This window comes from Protomyctophum parallelum (genome assembly GCF_964188405.1).
Source record: "Protomyctophum parallelum genome assembly, chromosome: 18".
In the NCBI taxonomy this organism is placed as follows: Eukaryota; Metazoa; Chordata; class Actinopteri; order Myctophiformes; family Myctophidae; genus Protomyctophum; species Protomyctophum parallelum.
Window position 1 is genome coordinate 10,941,491 of NC_139716.1, and position 21,124 is coordinate 10,962,614.

General features: G+C 44.1%; 1 protein-coding gene across 1 annotated transcript; it reads left to right on the top strand.

The window, feature by feature from the left end:
• Window positions 1-303: 303 nt before the first annotated feature.
• LOC310875954 (lamin-B3-like) lies at window positions 304-19,061 on the top strand (the record flags this gene model as incomplete). Its single annotated transcript, XM_083789404.1, has 12 exons — window positions 304-449; window positions 1,256-1,444; window positions 1,798-1,954; window positions 2,854-2,979; window positions 3,602-3,772; window positions 5,458-5,583; window positions 6,395-6,615; window positions 7,075-7,294; window positions 7,872-7,943; window positions 9,235-9,275; window positions 17,398-17,760; window positions 18,827-19,061. Coding segments are annotated over 12 exons (2,067 nt in total), but the record flags the coding sequence as incomplete, so codon positions are not given.
• Between the last annotated feature and the right edge of the window lie 2,063 nt (window positions 19,062-21,124).

Consider the following 21,124-nt stretch of genomic DNA (forward strand, 5'->3'; position numbering starts at 1 on the left):
GCTACTTAATACTTGTGGTACATTTTAGTGCCAATATATTGTACTTTTTACATTGCAGTAGGCTATTCATACTAAGGACTATATATATATATATATATATATACCTCCCCTCCCCTCGTAAGTAAGACATGAGTTTTTCCACCACTGGTTTTTAACACGTTCTAAAGTGTTTTGTGGTTGCACTGCTTGCAGGTGTAGCACCATCGCCATCTCATCATGGCCTCCTCGCCCTCCTCCACCTCCACCCCGTTCACCTCCAGCGGCCGCTCTTCACGCTCCGCTCCCCGGTCCTCCGGTGGCCGTGCGTCCTCCCATTCCTCCCCGTCCGCCACCGGCACCGGGGTCAGCCCGGCTCGTCTCTCCCGAGTCCAGGAGAAGGAGGAGCTGCAGCACCTCAACGACCGCCTCGCCAACTACATCCAGCGCTCCATCGAGCTGGAGAGCCAGAGGTGAGATTGATTGAAAACTAGGGTTGTTCCGATCACGTGAGCGGGGGGCGATCACCCAAAAAAAACGTGATCGGGACATCCGTAGTATCAATATTATACATCCATATCATGATATTAGACTGGATATTGTGATTTTGGATATTGTGATATGGCATAAGTATCTGGATCGGGAGCAAATTACATGTGATCAGGACATCCCTATTGAAAACTTTACTAACAGTTTGCAGAAACGGGCACAGGAAAGTTCAAGTCTGCTAAGATGATTAAAACCTAAGAAAGCACTAGGCTTGTTTCCATTGTGGTCCTTCATATTCAATTCATCAGAACATTTAATGACAAATATACAGTACTATGCAAAAACAACACAAACTGTTGGAAATCATTTACTTTTATTTCTACAGGGGCTAGTTTTGAATTGCAACCACCCATAAGGGCTCTTTGAGAGCCGTTTTGAAGGAGAGTAGGGATTCTATACACATCGCTCTGTTTTTACTAAAACTACCGTTTCAGTGGTCACCTTATCACCTAAAACTGGAGTATGTACAGTACAGTATAGGCCCTTAAATCCATCTCAACCTATCAAAATGTGCTAGTAAGTGTGTTGTAGGGGTGAGTCCAAGCAGTATGTCATGACTGTCATGAATTCTCTGTCTCTAGTGCCCTGTTCTTAGATTGTATTGAATGTTGTTGTTTTGTGTATTTTTTACTATAATCTGGCTGCAAACCAATTTCCCGCAAGGGACAATAAAGATAACCTTGAACCTTGTACAGTAGCCTGGAGTGACTAGTTTGTTTTTGCATGTCAGGTCGTCCATGGCGCTGCTCCTCGACGAGAACGAGGAGTCGAAGACCCGGGAGCTGAGCACCGTGCGGCGGCTCTATGAGACGGAGCTGGCCGACGCTCGCAAGTCCCTGGACGAGGAGGCAAACGACCGGGCCCGGATGCAGATGGAGGTCGGAAACCTGTCAGAGGAGCTCACCAAGCTCAGAGCCAGGTGACCGATTCTACGAATGTATTAACCGTTTGCGAATGGCACGTTCCATCAATCCATCCATTGAATCCATCTTACTGCTTATCCAAAGTCTGCTTGCGGGGGCAACAGCTCCAGACTTCCTCTCCACACAACATTAGTAACTTTCAATGTTCCATGAACTAAACATGGTGAACAACGTTACGTATCATTAATGTGGAGGAAAAAAAAACTGTTTAAAATTAAATAACGGTTTGCAACAAAAAAAGCACATTGGTGTGATTTATACAAATGGTGCTAACCACTTCAACTCCGGTCAGAGGCCAAAGTCTCTTCGCCAAAAATAGCCGATTTTACAAGATTTTCTTTTTTCTCAGGAACCAGAAAAAGGAGAGCGACCTGGCTCATGCTCTGACTCTGGAGGAAGCGTTCAACCAAGCGTTCAACCAGAAGAAAGCTGACTACAGCACCCAGCTAGCGAAGACCAAGAGGTTGACCACTGACGTTGATGAACTCCAAGCTCAGCAGAAACATGTATGTAATGCATGTCTTTTTACCAACTTTCCCCAGTGCTGTTAAAGGGTAAGAGCACTTTAGCAGAGGTTGAGTTGTGTACATGCCTTGCCATGATGCAACTCCAAATGTGGAAGAAAGTTTAAAAAAAAATTGCTCCATTGATTAGAAATTGATAATTCAAAATATGCTCCTCATTGACTTACATCAGGGGTATTCAACTTAGATTTGGCCGGGGGCCACAACTGTAGAATGATTGTGTGTGGGGGGCTGCAAAATTTGTGCGTTCTCAAAATGCATTTTGTGTTCAAACGCAAAGATTTATGTAATTTGTGCACAGTATGAGCACAGGGTGATATGTCTACAAGTATGTGCTACCTTTAAATAGATGTAGACCTATTTGACAGTGCACATAATTGCCTTGACATTAACTGACGAGCACACACACACACACACACACACACACACACACACACACACACACACACACACACACCAGCAGTACTCTAGTCTAAAGTGACTGGTGTCTGTCTCGTTTCTCTCCAAAAGCCCTTGCATATGATTAAGGATTACTGTCATTATGATAATCTCACTTTATATCGCACATACCATACCTGCAACTTTCATTAGCTCTTAACCCCCCACACTCTTTTAGTACATAAAAAAAAAAAACCCAAACTAAGATGATTCAGACAATATAGAGCATCACCAAAACTCATGTTTTATTTTAGTTTTTCTTTTTAAATGTTAATTTCCTGTTTATATTACAATTTAAGATCTGGATCCACTGTTTCACGGATCCAGTCCAGGTTTTCTTCCTAATAAAAATGGACCTAAATAAAACCTGAACCCATTGCTAACATTTTTAAAGATGCTTGGTAATAAATAAATGACTAATTGTATTGTGTTACGTGTGTTAGTTGGATGCAGTGTTGGCGGACACCAAGACCCAGATGAACTCTGAGATGCTGAGGCGGGTGGACATTGAGAACCAGATGCAGACCATGAAGGAGTCGCTCGACTTCGAGAGAAACATCGGCAAGGAGGTACGCCTGTCTTTCACCTGTATTACATTGATCATTGATCATGGTCGAGTCGGTCGACTGTTGTCCTCTCTGGACTGTTCTGACATCATTCTGACGTCTGCATAGACTCGAAAATGCGTCAATGTAAAACTAGCTGTTGCAGGTATAAAAACAATACAGATTCCGCAACATCATGACATATTTACCTTAAACTGTATGTATCGTTTACAAACTAGCTGTCAGAGATTCTATCCAGTGTGTAATTAGTTTCCTGCCGTGCGAGAGGGCAGTTTCGCCGGGCATGGCCGCTATGTCGGACCTGGGAGTTGGAGCTGTGACGCACGCATGCGTTCTGCAAGTTATCTCCATATTACAGATGGGATGGTTGTATTGTCAAGCAGCAGTTGGTAGGGCCGTTCCTATTTAAATTTCTGTCCCACGATGTTTGTAACCCATTTTTGTTTTTCACCCGGTGCCAATTGTAGTGCTGTAATCCTGGGAGCTACTCTCCCTCTGCCAACCTGGGGAGAGCCCTGAACTGGGCTCATGCTTCCTCCTTCAATGCATGAGGAGTGAGCCAGGCCACTTGTGGTAGGACGGGCCATTGCAGCATCATCTGATTATTTCTATTGTGCGCGTGCAGGAGATTCACGAGATCCGGCGTAAGCATGAAAGCCGCCTGGTGGAGGTGGATTCAGGAAGGCGTGCAGAGTTTGACACCAAGCTAGCCGAGGCCATGCAGCAGCTCCGCCAGGAGCTCGATGTACAGATCGGTCAGTACAAAGAGGAGCTGGAACGCAACTTCAATGCCAAGGTACGAGAGGCACGCACGCACACACGTGCACAGAAACGCACACGCACAGGCACATACACAATACTGTAACTGCCAATGCCAAGGTACACACAGCAACGTTAAAGGACAACTTTGTTTGTTTTTCAAACTGGTTCATGTTTTAGGTTGGAGGTGACAAACTGACATATTGAGCCTACAACACAGTATGGTATCTCGCTAGTATCCCCCTTCACATTCAGTAGATCCCATGTTTTGTGGCCACATGTAATTTCCTGGGGTCTAGTAGGACTAAAGTAAATGATAAAGAAAACGCCAACATTTTGTCAAATATTGCTAAAACGAAAGCAGCAAATGAATAAAAACACTCTAAATACTTTCTCTATACAACCTAGAACATGAACCTTGGTGGAACAAAAAAAAAGTTGTCCTTTAACTCTATCTCTACCGCTAGCTGTTAGCATAAACCCCAGCTCCAGGGGCCAGCATACACGCTCACTTTAAGACGACAGTGTTTGCCCGCCCCCCACACATTGTTAGAGTTAAGTGCCTGTCGGCTCAGGATGTGAAGGCTACTGCAGATTTCCACGAGGTGTACACATACATGGCTGTGCTTACTTGTTGGAACGACGCGAGATGACATGGCCTTGGCCTTGCATACAAACACGCATCACACTTTTCTTCCAGATTCTTTTAACCAACTCTCTTTCGAATGTTTTCAGTTTGTTACTTTAACAATTATCTTTCTAAGCTCTCGTGTCAAGGAGCCACATGCAGCAGGCATTTTGTGCAGGAAAACATTAGAGCACAAGGCAGTGCAGTCAGCCGAGGCAAGATGGCGGTGACGGCAGTAAAAGAGGTAGTCAACGTGACGCCGTGTTCACACTAGTGGCGACAAAGCACCGCGCTACGAGCTGTTTTCAATGGAAGTCGGTGACGAGAAGCTTCAAACTGATGCCCGGCACTTTATATTTTGACTTAAGACTAGTGGCTACAAATAAGTTCAGCTGGCTTTGACTTTGTTCAGTACTCCAGTTTTTCATTTACACATTGTGGCTTGTGCAACGCTGATCTTTTGGCCCGACCGTTCACACTGCATTTGCAAGTGACTAGATCGGATCACAGAACTTTGTGTTGCAGCCTGAATCAGATCTGTGTCACATCTAGATTGGAATCCCATTTATTTAAATAAGTCTAAACACAAATGAGTCACATGGAATCCGATTTAGATCAGGTTACTGCGTTCAGACTGAGACGGATCTCCTGATATTAGTTTTTGAATCTGATTTGAAACCACCTCTGAATGTGGCTCGAGTCGCATTTGTAAAAATCTGATTCCATGTGACTTGTGTTTAGAGTGGACTTATTTAAACGGATTCCAGTCTGGAGGTGGCACAGTTCTGATTCAGGCTGCCAGTGTAAATGGGGCCTTAAACGGGGTTAAACTTGGAGACAATGTAGCTGAAAAGGCGTTGGTTGTTGTGTTGTCGCCACTATTGTGAACGCCGCATTAAGAAGTGAAACCTAGGCCAGAGAGTCTGTGTAAAGGAAGACTGACTGTATCATGTCTGTTTCCCAGCTAAAATGCTCAATGATATGAATCCCATCTTGTCACGCACACAAATGTATTTTAGTTTTGAGTGTTTCAGAAGCAATCATTGATGTGTATATATGCTGTATGTTTGCTTCCAACCCTCTGCGTACCGCAGCTGGAGAACGCCCAGCAGACTGCGTTGAGGAAGGGCGATGCCGTCAACGCCACCCAGGATGAGTTGACCACAACCAAGGTCCGCATGGAGACCCTCAGCGCACAGCTGCAGCTCTACCAGAAAGAGGTTGGTAGCCTAAACCAGGATAGACGGGAATAGTTGTAAATCTGGGACATTTGTATGCAAAAGTTCAAAACATCGTACTAGTGCATGCTACATTAGACTTAGAAGCTCAGCCAAAGTATTTCAATTTTTCAAAACTGCACAATAATTTAGAAACTGTAGATCACAAGGGCTATGCAGGTAGATCACATGACATGCCCCTAAAAAAGTATCTGACACTTGAATTAAGGTGACTTGATTCATTGATCAAAAAGGGCCTGTCAGCTCAAACCCACAAAGCAATGTTTTTTTTTCGAGTGTTGCTGTGCACAAACGCCAGTAGCATTACAGATAAATACAAAACTACCTATTCCAAGTGCATTTGACTTATATGTAACACCAGTATATATACAGTAGTTTAAATATGGAATATAATATTCCATATTTAAACTATTTTCAGCAATGGTATAATCTTTTTTCAGTAGGTAAAGGTAGGATCTTGTTGAGACAGTCATTTTGAAAGTAGCTCTCAGGTCAAAGTGTGGGCATTTTAAAATGTGTGATGACAGAAGGTATGCACGTGACATCATCGTACCCGGACGTTATGTGGGAACGCCTACCGATTGGCAAAACTACTTTCTGGCCTTGACAGCCAATACATTCAAACAGAAAAGTCCTATCTGACTGCATTTAAATGACCTTCAACAACATTAAACTCACTTGCATTGGCAAAAGGGGGGTAGGAGTTTAATACTTCATCCTACTCCTTTTTGGACATGGATTTATTATTTATTTTGACGTTTGAAATGCAACTCATCCATTCTTCTGTGTGCAGAAAGCGGCCCTGGAGGGCCGGGTCCAGGACTTGGAGCGGATCCTGGACAGAGAGAGGGAGCTGTGGAGCCAGAGGCTGGCCCAGAAGGAACAGGACATGCAGGGCATGCAGGCCAAGATGCTCCGACAGCTGGAAGACTACGAGAGCCTGCTGGACGTCAAGCTGGCGCTGGACATGGAGATCAACGCCTACCGCAAGATGTTGGAGGGAGAGGAGCAGAGGTAATGACCTCTGACCTTGGAGGGAGAGGAGCAGAAGTAATGTTCTTTAACCCAAATTCTAATACCCAGAATCTCGGGTATTGGAACACTTGCTCACTCGCACTCGATCGCTCCAGCCTGGCGGTGTTGTGGTGAAATTGGTGACCTGCCGAAATATGTGACCATCTTGACAAATTAAATCAAAACTAAGCTATGATGACAAACTATGACAAAACATACTGCCAAGAAAATGGCCGCTCTACAAGCTCAACGTGTCGCTGGAGACTCCCTTTTTTGCTGAGTGTGCGTGGGAATCGATGGTCGCTGATGGGGCTTTTGTTTTACAGGTTAACTCCACAAAAACAGGTTAGGGTTAAGTTTAGGCATAGTTTTTGTGAGGTTAGGGTTAGGTGTCACTCTCAGAAAAGGGCAGATCTAACTGTACAAGCTCACAACATGACACGTTCCCATGTCTTCCAGACTGCAGCTGTCGCCGAGCCCCGCCCAGCACTCGACGGTGGCGCCGACGCACGCGCACGGTGCGCGTAGGCTGAAGGGGAAGAAACGCAAGATGGAGGAATCCAGCGGCGGTACGCCGGCCTACAAGATGTCCACCAACTCCACGGCCTGCGGTCCCGTCAGCATCGATGACGTCGACGTAGAAGGCAACTACGTCGTACTGAAGAACAACTCTGACACGGTAAGATGCTCCGTCAACTGTTGTGTGGATTTTGCGCCGTATGGTTGCAACTTACTCCGTATGGTTGCAACTAGGGATGCACCGATGTATTGACCACATATCTGTATCTGATATTTTGCCGTTATCAGTCAGTATGTGCAAATAAAACTGACATTAACCGATGGCAGTAGCCAATCTTTATCTGTTGTTGATAAGCATACATTTTTGCGTTGGCTACGTTGGGGTGTGTGTGTGTATTTGTTTCCCCTGGCACAAAAGGGGGAAATAAAAACTAAAACTTATATCTGTATACTTATCGGCATCGGCTAAATTGTTATTTTAAACATCTGTATCGGCCAAGAATTTCCATAATTGTGCAACCATACGAAAGATGGAACTAGGGATGCAACATCTCAGCTACCTGGTCTCTACACTCTCCGTCTCCGGTCTGAAGCAAAGACTGAAGTTTGTCATCAGTTCTGGATGATTATGAATGTTTAAACGTAACAAACCTTGTTTTAGAAAAGAAGAAATGTATTGGGTTCAATTCTGTCTAGTTGGTGTGTGTTAACCCCTAGTCGCCTGCTAACATTTCCAGGAGCAGCCATTTCCAGATGTGTCCTTCCACATCCCTCCTTCCTGTGTCCTGCACGGAGGCCAGACACTCACTGTAAGTTCTACTGTACATCATTGTACTGGCACTCACTGTACTCTTCTAAGTTCTAACCCAGTGGTTTAACTCTTTTCATATCAAGGTCTATTATTTATTCAGCATTTGAGCCATGGAACCACCATTAACAACTACATGTTGTCTCAGTAAGACAGCCCTCCCCCTATCCACAAGGAGCTGTGCACCAAAGCATTATGGGAATTGTAGTCCAGCAAGGAAGTGAGCCCAGTGTCTATGACATCAGACACTGGGCTCACTGCTAAAATATCAAACCATATATTACCCTCAGGAAAGTGTTAAAAATCTTCTAAACCTCATTAAAGTATATTGTTTTTGCAAAAAGGGTGAAGTGTCCCTTTAAACTTAAAGGTTTCATGACCTCATTTACACCCAAACAACCTGAACTTTATACATTCAGGCCCCTTTTCCACCGGTTGGTTCCCAACGGGAACCGGTTCAGTTCTTAGTCCAGGAGCCAGGGCTCCAAAATTGGAACATTAATTATGAATTGAGTGGGTAAAACCATACCTAGATTATCACCATGGAACTTCCCCAATTGAGTACTTATTACAAATTAAATGTTTTTAAATATGCAAATGAGGCATTATGTAGGAAAATATGCAAAATAATAGAAAATATGAAAAAGCTACTATTGTGGAAGTGTTATCATGTATTAATTTACTTGTATTGATCCTAGTATAAACAATTTAATATAAGACTAGTTTTTCCCACCAATTTTGGAGCTCTGGCTCATGGACTAAGAACCAAAAAGAACTGAACCGGTTCCCATCGGGAACCAACCAGTGGAAAGGGGGTCTCAATGGATTTCTGTAGTTTTCTGAACCCTTTTGAGCTGCAATGAAGAGGCAAACATGCCTCAACAGTGACATCAGCTGGCAAATCCCTATGTCATATATATATATGGGATTTGTGGAGTTTTACCAGACGCCACAGGCAAATCAGAGCACTTGTTTGAGCCAGAAAACTACAGAAAATCTACTAAATGTTAAGTTCATGTTTTTAGGGTGCACTTGAGCTCAGAAAACCATCTCTCTTGGCGCAGTGAGCCGCAGCCGCGACACGCTCGGGAATCATTTGTAGTCTATCTAACCTAATCTATGTTAAAAACAAATCCGGATCGTATCTGCTCTTCTCTGCTATTTTAATGGTCATTGCTTGTCAATCAGTCCATGTTGGTGTTTATTTAGTTTTAGTCAGTATTTTTGAGTAACATACCAGTCGTAGTTTTAAATCGATACGTCCATGTGTCTAATGTGTTGTATTTTTCTAGGATTCATCTGCAGAGGCTGTGCCAGAGAGCTGTGCCATTATGTAATATTACCTGGACCCCCTTCCACCTCGCACTGAATCTTTGTACCTGGATGGGCTGCCTTTAGCTTTGGAACTTTTTATTCCTTGTGTGTGAACATATTATACAATTTTAATGGATATTGTTGGTTTGCATAATAAAGATTTTTCTAACGCAAATTCTGTTCATTCATCCATCGTCTTGCTGCTTCATTGGAACTGCAGAGGTGTAACGGATTTAGTGGCATCTTTGTGAAAAAGATTAGTTCTAAATGGATCCAACCATAGAGCTTAGATCCATTTAGAACTACAACCATGGAGGTGTGGAACAGGTGGCTGTACTCTAAACACAATGTCCTGTTTCACAAGTTTTTAAATTTATAAGAATCATAATGAAAATGGCAGATTTATTTATTAGATAGGCTATTGTCAAATCAATGGCCAAAATGTATAATATACAGTGCCTTCGGAAAGTATTCACACCCCTTCACTTTTACCACATTTTGTTTTGTTACAGCCTCATTTCAAAATGAATTCAATTCGTTTTTTTCCTCATCAATCTACACACAATGATGAAGTGTAAAGTTTTCTCACATATTTTGTTAATTTATTAAAAATAAGAAGCTGGAAAAACACATGTACATAAGTATTCACACTCTTGACTTATACTAAGTTGAGGCACCTTTGGAAGCAATTACAGCCTTTTTGGGAATGATGCTACAAGCTTGGCACACTTGAATTTGGGGTATTTTCCCCCTTTCTCTGCAGATCCTCTCAAGCTCTGTCAGGTTAGACGGGGAGCATCGCTACACAGCTATTTTCAGGTCCTTCCAGAGATGCTCAATGGGGTTCAAGTCTGGGCTCTGGCTGGGCCACTCAAGGACTTTCACAGAGTTGTCCTAAAACCAATCCTTCGTTATCTTAGCTGTGTGCTTGGGGTCGTTAAAAATGTTCGTCGACTACCTTTTTCCACTGACGAAAACTAAATGGAAACTAAATTAAAACTAAGCTATGGTGAAAACTAAGACTAAATATACTGACAATTTCGTCAACTAGACTAAAATGTTAGGAAGGGACTAGTGAACAAGAGATCCAGTATAAGTCATTTTACAATTAGTTGCATGCTGAAAATAGCAAATCTACAAGCAACGCGTCGCAGCATTACGAGTGTAAAATCAGTCATTACGACGGCATCAAGGCCCGCCAAAACACATTTTAGTCGACTAAATCACTTGTAGATTTAGTCAACTAAAATCTCATCACATTTAGTCGACTAAAACTAGACTAACACTAATACATTCCATGTGACTAAAATGTGTCAAAACCATTCAAGAGACTACAACTAAAATAAAAATGTGCTGCCAAAAACAACACTGTTACCACGGACCGGCTGGCAAAATGTCCTCACAAGCAGAGGTGTGCAATCTGGTCTGCAAATCATTCCATCCATTGACCATGCGCGAGCGTACGGTTCTATACATGCGGAGTGCGCATGCCGCGTAGGGAATAATTATGGTATGCCGTCTGAAAAAACCTAGACTACAGCACTGTGTGTATATAAATATATATACACACACGCCCGGGATTCGAACTTGGGTCTCCCGCATGTAAGTCAAAGTCAAAGTCGTGTGTACGTATGTATGTGAGTGAGTGAGTGAACGAGTGAGTGAGTGAGAGTGAGTGAGTGAGTGAGTGTGAGTGAGTGAGTGAGTGCATGCACCTTCTCGGGAGCTTTGGGCTGCTCCTCCCCCACCACGGTGCTCTGGGCCGGAGGGGGCAGGGCCACGGTGCTCTGAGGGGGCGGGGCGCTCGACTTCTCACTGAATGTCACCTTCGTCCTCCTCATCCTCGTCTTCATCTCCGCCGAAAAGGTCCACGGTCTTCTTGGCTTTTGGTCTGTCCTGGCCAGCTGAACAAAGCCACACACACACACTCAACACAGGGACTTCTATTTAACATTTCTCTCTGTGTTGTGAGCTTGTAGATCAGTTTGGTGCGTGACGCCGCTCTCAGTCTCAACTCCGTGTCTGGTAATCAATGTCTTTACTGGAGACGCATGCAACGTTAATGCCGTTGGGAAAAGACAGTTCTCTTGAATGCTGCCTTTGAGTACAGTGATGGAAACGGGGCTATTTATGATTTCTTTCACCATAATAAATGTTGCATGTTGTGATGCAGTTGTTCACATGCCTGTTCAACCCCAGTACTCGGGTCAAATACAACTCAACAAGTCAGAGTTGCTCTTTCAAATTTGTACTTCAGGGGTGTTAGCGCAGGGGGTTAATTTATGATGTATTTTTGTACGTTTGGGTCCCGGGTGTCCCTTCCTACAAATCTAGTGGAGTCAAAAGTACCATATGTGTCTTTGAAACATGCTGTAGTGCAGTGAAAGTAAAGAAAAAGATAATGAAAAAAGGAGTATAGTTCTCAATTAAATGCACGTAGGTACTGTCCACCGCTGACAAGAATCGAGGCAAACTGAAGCAACGGCCATCATCACACTTACCAGTGTTGGGCGTTTTCGTGCTTTTATAATAATAATAACTCTATGGTCTAAATGGGTTAAACATCATTAAAACTAGAAAAAGTGCCCTTCCGGGCACAGGTCTCCACCAGGTTATCCACAGATCCGTGCAGTTAGAGGTAAAAACACTTTTCGGCCAGTTATAGCGCCACCTTGAGGCTGAGTTGAAATTGTTCATGTGGCATTTCGTCCTCGGCCTAGTGGGAATGTGGGTGCACAATTTCACGGAAATCACGCGATGTGTTCATGATTTGCAGCATTTTGTTTGAAACTGAGCACTCCTGTGAACTTTGGAAGCCAATCTTAACCAATCAGGATGGAGTCTGATAAATCTGAAAGACCCGTTTCGTTGAATGGCTCTAGAGAGACTGTGTACCAATTTGCGTGATGTTTGGACAAAATCTGTAGGTGTACTGTGCAAAAACTTGTTTTGCACAAAGCGGCCTCCTGGTGGCGCTATAACAGGCCGTTCTGGAAAGTTTGGGGCAGAGGTTCATGGTTGGCATCCAGGGAGTGTGTGTGCAAAATATGGCATCGACCGGGTTAACGGTGGCCGAGATTAGCTGTTCACGGACACACGGACGGACGGACGGACGGACACACACACGGACGGACGGACGGACGGACACGCGGACGTGCAAAACATACTCTCCCCACATGCCTTCGGCCTGGTGGAGACAATAAGATCTGGTTGCAAAACGGGTGAAGTGGCCCTTTAAGTAAATACAAAATAAAACAAAATAAAACACTCACAGCTACCAACCTGAGCCTCCTTCCTTCCTCTGTTTTGAACCTATTAATCCAGTTTAATTATCTCAGTCTGAGACTTCACCTAAAGCACCCTGCATAACATCTGCTCAGTCTTAATGTTTAATGGAACTGACATTTTCTTCTCTGCTACTTATTTGTACCAATTAATTATAAAAGAAAGTGAAAACCTGTTGTTTAATGGAACAAGGGATGCCAGGGGTTGCTAGGGCAACTGGTTGTGTTGGTTCTATCTTTGAATCTATATGCCCTCTCAGAGTTACGATCGAGGGTCCATGGACGTATAACCCATTCTGACCTGAGATCAGATTCATACGAGGTTTCCGCCGGACACACACTGGTCTGATGAACCCATTCTGACCTGAGATCAGATTCTAAAAATGTCAGTCGTTCTTCGATTTTTTTCAAAAATAGCAGACCTACAAGCTCGTATCGCGCCACTCGGTGGCGCGATATGAGCTTGTAGATCTGCTATTTTTCAATAGCTAAAGCATAACATGATGCTGACACCAAAATGGGTGCCCGGTCAGAATGGGATAAAAGGTTCGAGAACCAGCGCTATAAGTCTGTGTTAGATACTGTGTACTTATACTGAGCAGCTGCACATAGGGGTGGAAAAGATATAATGTCAAGCAGTATCACCATCCACGATATTATCCAGGTTCCTTATGTTGGTTTTTATGGTTATTTTTTCATGTTCCTCAATAATACGTACAGCCAACCTTACGTACAGCCAACCAGCCAAGGACATAAAGTCCCAGTGAAGACTGTGTTCCACCCTGTCCCACCTGATGACATAAAGTCCCACTGAAGACTGTGTTCCACCCTGTCCCACCTGATGACATAAAGTCCCAGTGAAGACTGTGTTCCACCCTGTCCCACCTGATGACATAAAGTCCCACTGAAGACTGTGTTCCACCCTGTCCCACCTGATGACATAAAGTCCCAGTGAAGACTGTGTTCCACCCTGTCCCACCTGATGACATAAAGTCCCAGTGAAGACTGTGTTCCACCCTGTCCCACCTGATGACATTTAAAGTCCCACTGAAGCCTGTGTTCCACCCTGTCCCACCTGATGACATAAAGTCCCAGTGAAGACTGTGTTCCACCCTGTCCCACCTGATGACATTTAAAGTCCCACTGAAGCCTGTGTTCCACCCTGTCCCACCTGATGACATAAAGTCCCAGTGAAGACTGTGTTCCGGGCCGCTGTCAGTCTGTCATTGTTTCTCGTAGAGTAGAGTAGTGACAGCGTGCCCTCCGTGCAGGGAAAGAGAGTGCTGAACCTGTACTGTGTCTATTTTAATACTAAGAAACCTCCTAAGAGAGTATATTACGAATTGTTACACATAAAGTCATCCTAGTGTGCAATGTGCATTTCATTGAACTGTGAATAACGAGCAGGTAGTATAGTAAGTATTTCCCGTATTAGTATTCTCACTGTTATCACCTTAGCTCAGGGATATTCAATTGGCGGCCCGCGGGCCACATGCGGCCCGCGGAGCGCCCCCTTGTGGCCCCTGGAAGAATTTTGAAAAAAAACCCAAAAAACCCCCCCCCTTTTTTTTTTTTTTTTTTTTTTGAGAATAATAAGAGGGATAATAAAAGTTACAGGTATGGTGTGTGCGATATTAATTGTTTGATTACCATAATGACGGTAATCATTAAAGGACCACTTTTCAACCTATCTTCATATAATAGGTCCTCACTAATAATCATGATAAAATGACACGTTTTTTTCTACTCGGTCTGTGTCACATAGGAGGGCTGTGGGCAGTTCAGAAACCCACCCAACAGTGACATCAATGGAGAATCCAAGCTAATAGAAACTGCAGGCTTTCTAGTCCTGAAAAGTTGCAATGCGAAAATGGAAGCCATCATTCTCACAATAATAAACCCTGTTAGGGTCCATTTGGTTCCATTTGTACACAGTTACAGTTACAGACCCATAAGGGTCCATTTGGTTCCAAACCATCATTTCCCTGGGGACCCCCTGGAACTGCCTCCAGGACCCTGGGGGTCCCCGGACCCCGAACCCCACTTTGGGAATCACTGCTCTATGTAATCTGATCTTTATAGTCTGATAAACTATTCTCACGTAAATAAATCTTGTTTAAAAAACAATCTGCCTAACGATGATGTCACTGGTGGTCGTGGACGGGTTTCTGAACTGCCCACAGCAGAGTGAGTGTGTGTGTGTCTGTTTGTGTGTGTGTGTGTGTGTGTGTGTGTCCGTCCAGTCGTTAATGTCAAAGCAATGCTGTTTATGCACTGTCAAATAGGTCTAGGCCTACATCTATTCTAAGGTGGCATATACCTGTATAGACATATTATCCTGCTCATTACTGTGCGGAAATATACATAAATCTTCGTGTTTGAGCACAAAAAGCATTTTGAGAACCCACAAATTTCCGCGCTTCGCGCGCACACTGTGCGGCCCCCCACACACAATAATTCTACAGTTGTGGCCCCCGGCCTAATCTAATTGAATACCCCTGCCTTAGCTAGTTAGGCAGGCACCTTCACATGTACTTTTGTTTGACGGTAGGCATAAGATTAGAGTAGTCAGTCAGTCAGGGTTTTCTTTTGTTTACCAGTCAGATAGTCAGTATTGGGAGGGGTTTAGTATAGGGTACATTGATAGGATATTTTGTTGTTTTCATTGCTTTTGGTCCTGCTCAGCCTGCTCACATATTGTTCACAAGTGTTGCACATTTATTGTTTCCACTCTGTATGCCACAACAAAGTAGAGAATAAACAACTTTTAGCATCTACCACCTTGCCTTTTTCCACCATAACCACCCTAGGCTCGGTGAGCCCGTTACATAGATGTCCATGCATCCCTCACTGTGTCCAAGTGAACATGCCGGCTCAGGTCTCTGGTGGCTTAACCCATTCTGGACACCAAACACCCTTTTGGTGTTTTAAGCATTATGGTATACTTTAGCTATTGAAAAATAGCAGATATACAAGCTCGTAGCGCGGCACTAGAGTGCCGTGCTATGAGCTTGTAGATCTGCTATTGAAAAATCGTGAAAATATTGGGGCAAATCTTTGAATATATATTCTTTCAGAGTGAACGTTTTTAACTAAAATCTTTGCTTCTGGGGAGGTCCCTGAAACAACATTTTTTCGGATGGGGGTTGGCGGCCAATTACGTACATTTTTGGAGTCCTTTCAAAAGACATAAAAGACATTTAAAGGTATATATTCAGTGATTTCACTTAATTCAAATATCACTTATTTTTTTGTTTTGTTGTGATAATCCTCCCTACTATAGAGTGTGCTGGCCATATGAGGAGTTCCTCCCTGTCCCCAGTTAACCCCTGGGGGGGTCAAAAAACCTTAGGTTTCGTTTTTGACTCTCTATCCTGATTGGACGAAAGGCTGGGTCCCACAGCCAAAAACTAAACCTAAGGTTTTTTGAGTGAAATCACTGAATATACCTTTAAAAAATGTTGACGTCAGGTCTAAAATGGCTTAATTTGTCCACCTGCATGAGAGAGTGAGCATGGGTAGAAAAAGTGGATATATACTTTCTTCATTTTCTCAAATGTGAAAAGAGGAGTGTCTCTCTCTGTCAAGAATATTACACAAAAACGTTATGGGGGCTGACCTTTTTAGTATGCCTTGTTTTTGTTTTTTTTTTATGTATCCCACATCGTTGAAAGAGCAGACAGACACAGTCATGCGCTCCACAGTGGATGGTTTTGAACTTTATATACCAGCTTAACCCATTCTGACCTGAGATCAGATTCATACGAGGTTTCCACTGGACACACACTGGTCTGATTAACCCATTCTGACCTGAGATCAGATTCTAAAAATGTCAGTCGTTCTTCGATTATTCAAAAATAGCAGACCTACAAGCTCGTATCGCGCCACTCGGTGGCGCGATATGAGCTTGTAGATCTGCTATTTTTCAATAGCTAAAGCATGACGTGATGCTGACACCAAAATGGGGTCCCGTTCAGAATGGATTAATGGCTCAAGGAGCCACACAATTACTTGCAGTTTAAAGGATGATGTAGCCTCTACGCTGGGAAGGAGACAGATGTCCGTGATAAAAAAGAATTGCGCCCGTGTGAAGTGAGGGGCGCTCTTGTCATCATCGGACATCATCAGCATCATCTCATTCCGGCCAATCACAATTTGCGTCCTCACATTCGTCTTTACACAAACACTCAAAATTGTCCATTCATTGTCAATGGCATTTGTGTTAGGACAACGTTTGTGTTGGCACACAAAAGCTCAACATAGGAAGGGCTATCGCCCCTCAATAAAAAATAAGGGTGGACTTCAGAAGTGCTGGAAAAAGTACTCAAATCTTTTTACTTTACTTTACTGACCTGAGATCAGATTCTTCAGATTACATCCTGACAGTTTCATTATTAAGCCATTCTGACCTGAGATCAGATTCTAAAAGTGTCTTCGATTTTTCAAAAATAGCAGACCTACAAGCTCGTATCCCGCTACTCGGTGGCGCGATATGAGCTTGTAGGTCAACTGAGTGGTCAGTGGTGCAACTCCCCTCTATCTCTCTCTCCCCCCCTCTTCTCTCTCTCTCTCTCTCTCTCTTTCTCAGGCAACAGTGCAGCCAGGGACAAATTAGCCATTGGGCCAGTGGCGCCGCGGCCCAGGGGCCCTTGGCTCTCAGGGGCCCTTCGTGGGAAACTGGACCGCGTTGCGCTGTACTGGGTTTGAGGCCCTGACAAGGGCCCCTGGAGCCCGGCCTCTATACCACCCCCCAGGCTGGAGGTCCCCTACTGGGGACCCCTTAAAGTGGGCCCTTTGAGGACCAATTTCAAATGTGTGTGGGCCCCTCCTCTGCTCTGTATTCTCCCTCGGTCTGAGCCTCAAACGCAGCGCAGGCTCCTACAGGCTGGGCGTCAAAGTGGGCCCTTTGCGGGCCACTGCTCCACCATACTGTGACGCAGTGGTCCTCAAGGGGCCCACTTTGAGAGGTCCCATTGAGGAGGGGCCACAGGGGAGCCTGAAACGCAGCGCAGGCTCCTGGGGGCTGCAGGGGCCCTACAGGCTGGGCGTCAAAGTGGGCCCTTTGCAGACCACTGCTCCACCGTACTGTGAAGCAGTGGTCCAAAGTGGGGCCCACTTTGGAGGTCCCATTGAGGAGGGGCCACAGGCCGCCGGGGGCCTTGAAGGCTGTAAGTTAATGGGAGTCACTCCCACCCCGTCCCTGACCACCAGGAGTTATAGGTATATATATACAGTATTTCTGAATAGAGCCACCTAACCTAACAATAATAGCACAGTTCAAGCTAGCTCCTTCCTGAAGCTAAGGACTAGAAATATAATGGATTATTATGTTGATTACTTGTTTCAGGCAGATTTGCAAATATTAATATGTTGTTGCCTCAAAAATGCTCAAATATATTATGAATAATTAAATATTGTGATTTGTTTTGTGCAGCACCAAAAACTTTATAGGCTATCATCACTTATTACTTTAAATAAATGTCATAATTGTTGAGAAAATTTACATATTTTGTATTTGTATTTTGTTACCCTTATTGGCCTTGGGCCTTAGTGAAATGAAATTCAAATGATTTGTTATCATTAATGCAGTAGAACAGGGTTCCCCAATTAATTTTCCTCAAGGGCCATATTTTGACTAGCGTACCAGGCTGGGGGCCGAGTCTGCACGCGCGAGGTCGAGGTCTTGCCCTGAAAATCCATTTTCAGGGCAAGACCCCATTTGAAAAGGATGCCCAGTTTGACATGCATAGGCTACTGACCCCCATTTAATGCCATTTATATCTGGGACCCTTAAAAAAAAGAAAAAAAGATTTTTTTTTTTTTTTTTTTTTGAAATTCTTTCATGGGCCACAAGGGGGCGCTCTGTGGGCCGCAAATGGCCCGCGGGCCGCCTATTGGGGTACCCTGCAGTAGAAGCTCAAAATCAAGCTGTTAAATTAAGCTTGACATACTAAGGTGATGTGGTGATAATTTATATTATAAATAAATTGTGGGCGGTTAACTTTAACCACATTTTATTTTGATATACCTGCCTTACTACCGTCTACACTACCTCATGTGACCCCTGCATCCGGCTGTGTTTTGTCCAATCAGATTTGTGACTGCATTGAGGCGGGCTTCAATTTGCTTTACGTTTGTTTTGTGAGATTTGAGACATAATGGTAGACAAATTAAGACAATATGCCGGCGAGCGGTTCTTCCAAGAAGAAAGCAAAAAAGATTACGTTAAATGACTGAAAAAGGTTCCATTAATTGATTTCAAACTCCTTTCTTAAACCACATGAAGACGCAGACAGAATGAGTCCGACGAGAGACAGGTGATGCTGCTGGGACTAGCAGCCAGTAGCACTGATGCTAATGCTAACGTCGTCAACCAGGGCGAGGCAGGTGGTGAAGTTGTTGTGGAAAATGTTAGCGGGGCCAAAAGCAAAACTCCTCAGACCCCTCAGAGTCTGAGCAGGAAGAAGACGTCGAGCCTCATGGCCCTGAAGAAGAAGAAGAAGAGGATATCGCCATTTTAACATCCGAAAATGAGGAAGAATTACAACTTTCAGTGGAGGAGCACAACAGCGCCCCTACTGGACATTGCTGTTCTTGCACCACTCCAAAAAAAAAAACATAGGATATATGTGACTTCATTACCGGTATAGCCTATGTCCAATCTTCCGACTAGCCTATTTAATTTTCAATTATTCCAAATCTAAGTAAGTTATGCAACCGGGTGTGTGCACGGCGTAAAGAAGTGTTCACCCTAATATACGCCTTTTTTATCGCTTTCAATTTGATTTAAAGATCGTGATTGTTTGCTTGCTCAGAGAGAGACTAATTAAGTAAGTCGTGTTGTGGTGGAGGAGGGGGTTATAAGTGGGGCGCTGCAGCCTTGCAGAGAGAGAGAGAGAGAGAGAGAGAGAAAGATCCAGCATTCTTCAGTCGGCAGCGAGCGGAGCTTCAGGCCGGAGGTGTGCACGTGTGTGTGTCTGTGGATAAACCGGTGGAAGACAGAGTGTGTTTAGTGTTAATTCCGTTGCGCAGCGTGCGTCGCAGCCTGATCGTTTCATCACCACCAGACAGAGACCACAACAAACCCACATTGATTCAAGCCAGCAAAACAACAACAACAAACAAACAAACAAACAGCCACCGAATAAAATCGCCAGGAGGAGGACAGGATCTCGGAGGAAACACCAGAGGACCGCCGTCCCGTCCGTCGGTTCGAATTCTTCTCGCTTTTCTTGTTTTGGATCAAAGATGATCGTCCAAGTCGTTCTGGGGATGCTGCTGATTGTTTGCAGCTGCGGCAACACTCAAGGTAAGAGTGCAGAGTCAAGTGGACGAATGGTAGATTAGGATAAGATAGTGTGATAGTTTGTGGAGAAGTTGTATCATGACATTGCTTCTCGGTTGATCCAACTAACAAACAACCGCTGCATGGCTGCTGGTTTGTTTCACCGATACGTCTCCTCCACTCCCGGCTCTCTCCACGGGGAGAGCCACGGGCAGAGCCGGGGGAGTCTGCCTGCCTGGTGCGGTGGCTGCACGGGCAGAGAGAGAGAGAGAGAGAGAGAGAGATAGAGGGTGTATTGATGAAACTATCACTATGGATGTTTTGTAGTTAAAGCACGTCTTCTTCTTTTTTTTTTTTTACCCGTGTGTGTGTGTGTGTGTGTGTGTGTGTGTGTGTGTGCGCGCGCGCGCGCATGTGTGCGTGTTTGTGTGCGCGCGTGCGTGCTACTGTATAAACGCTGGGGTTATATTTTGCAAAACAGGGAAGGATTATGCAGTAATGGATAGTTATTTTTATGTACATGGCACTCTATAGTGTAGCCTATAGTCTCATTGCACAGATACAGATATTCTACTATGGATGTTAATCTCTTATAGTTTGCTTATGATCCAATTTGTAATTGATGTATTGCCATGGATTGAGATGGAAGAGTGTCTGCTAAATGCCTAGATTGTAGTAGCCTGTGTGATGGCATCATCTTCTTGTTGTTGGGTGCATTGGAGGTGGATCATGAGCTGTAGCTGTCCACACCAGCTGATACAAACTGTGTGATCATGATGATATCTTCTCCATCAGCAAACTGATCATGACATGCATGCATGGCCATGGTCATGGTCACGCACTGCTTCGTTTCACTGAATGCGATTCCTTAGTATTACATGATATGAGGTTTATAATGGGAGGCTATAGCTTATGGATCTCGCATCGCATGAAGTCTGTGTTTTCGTGCTTGGCTTGCTTTTTAAGTGATGGAAATCGAAGGTGTGTCATGGAACACTGACTGTACGTGTGGCAACCTATTGAACTGTCATGAATGATACATTTTATATGCTCCACTGAAAATGTGTATGGCAATTGTTTTAAGTCTCTCTCTCTCTCTCTCTCTCTCTCTCTCTCTCTCTCTCTCTCTCCATATTAAAGGAAATCATCTATACAATGGTATCTATAATCTAGCAGAACCATAGGCACATTGAGCAATTGGACATTTAGTGAGATGATTCAGCATTTTTAATAGCCTACACATCATCTTTTGCACAGCCAGCGAATTGACAGCTTGCTTGTTGTCTGTCTTGTCTGTTT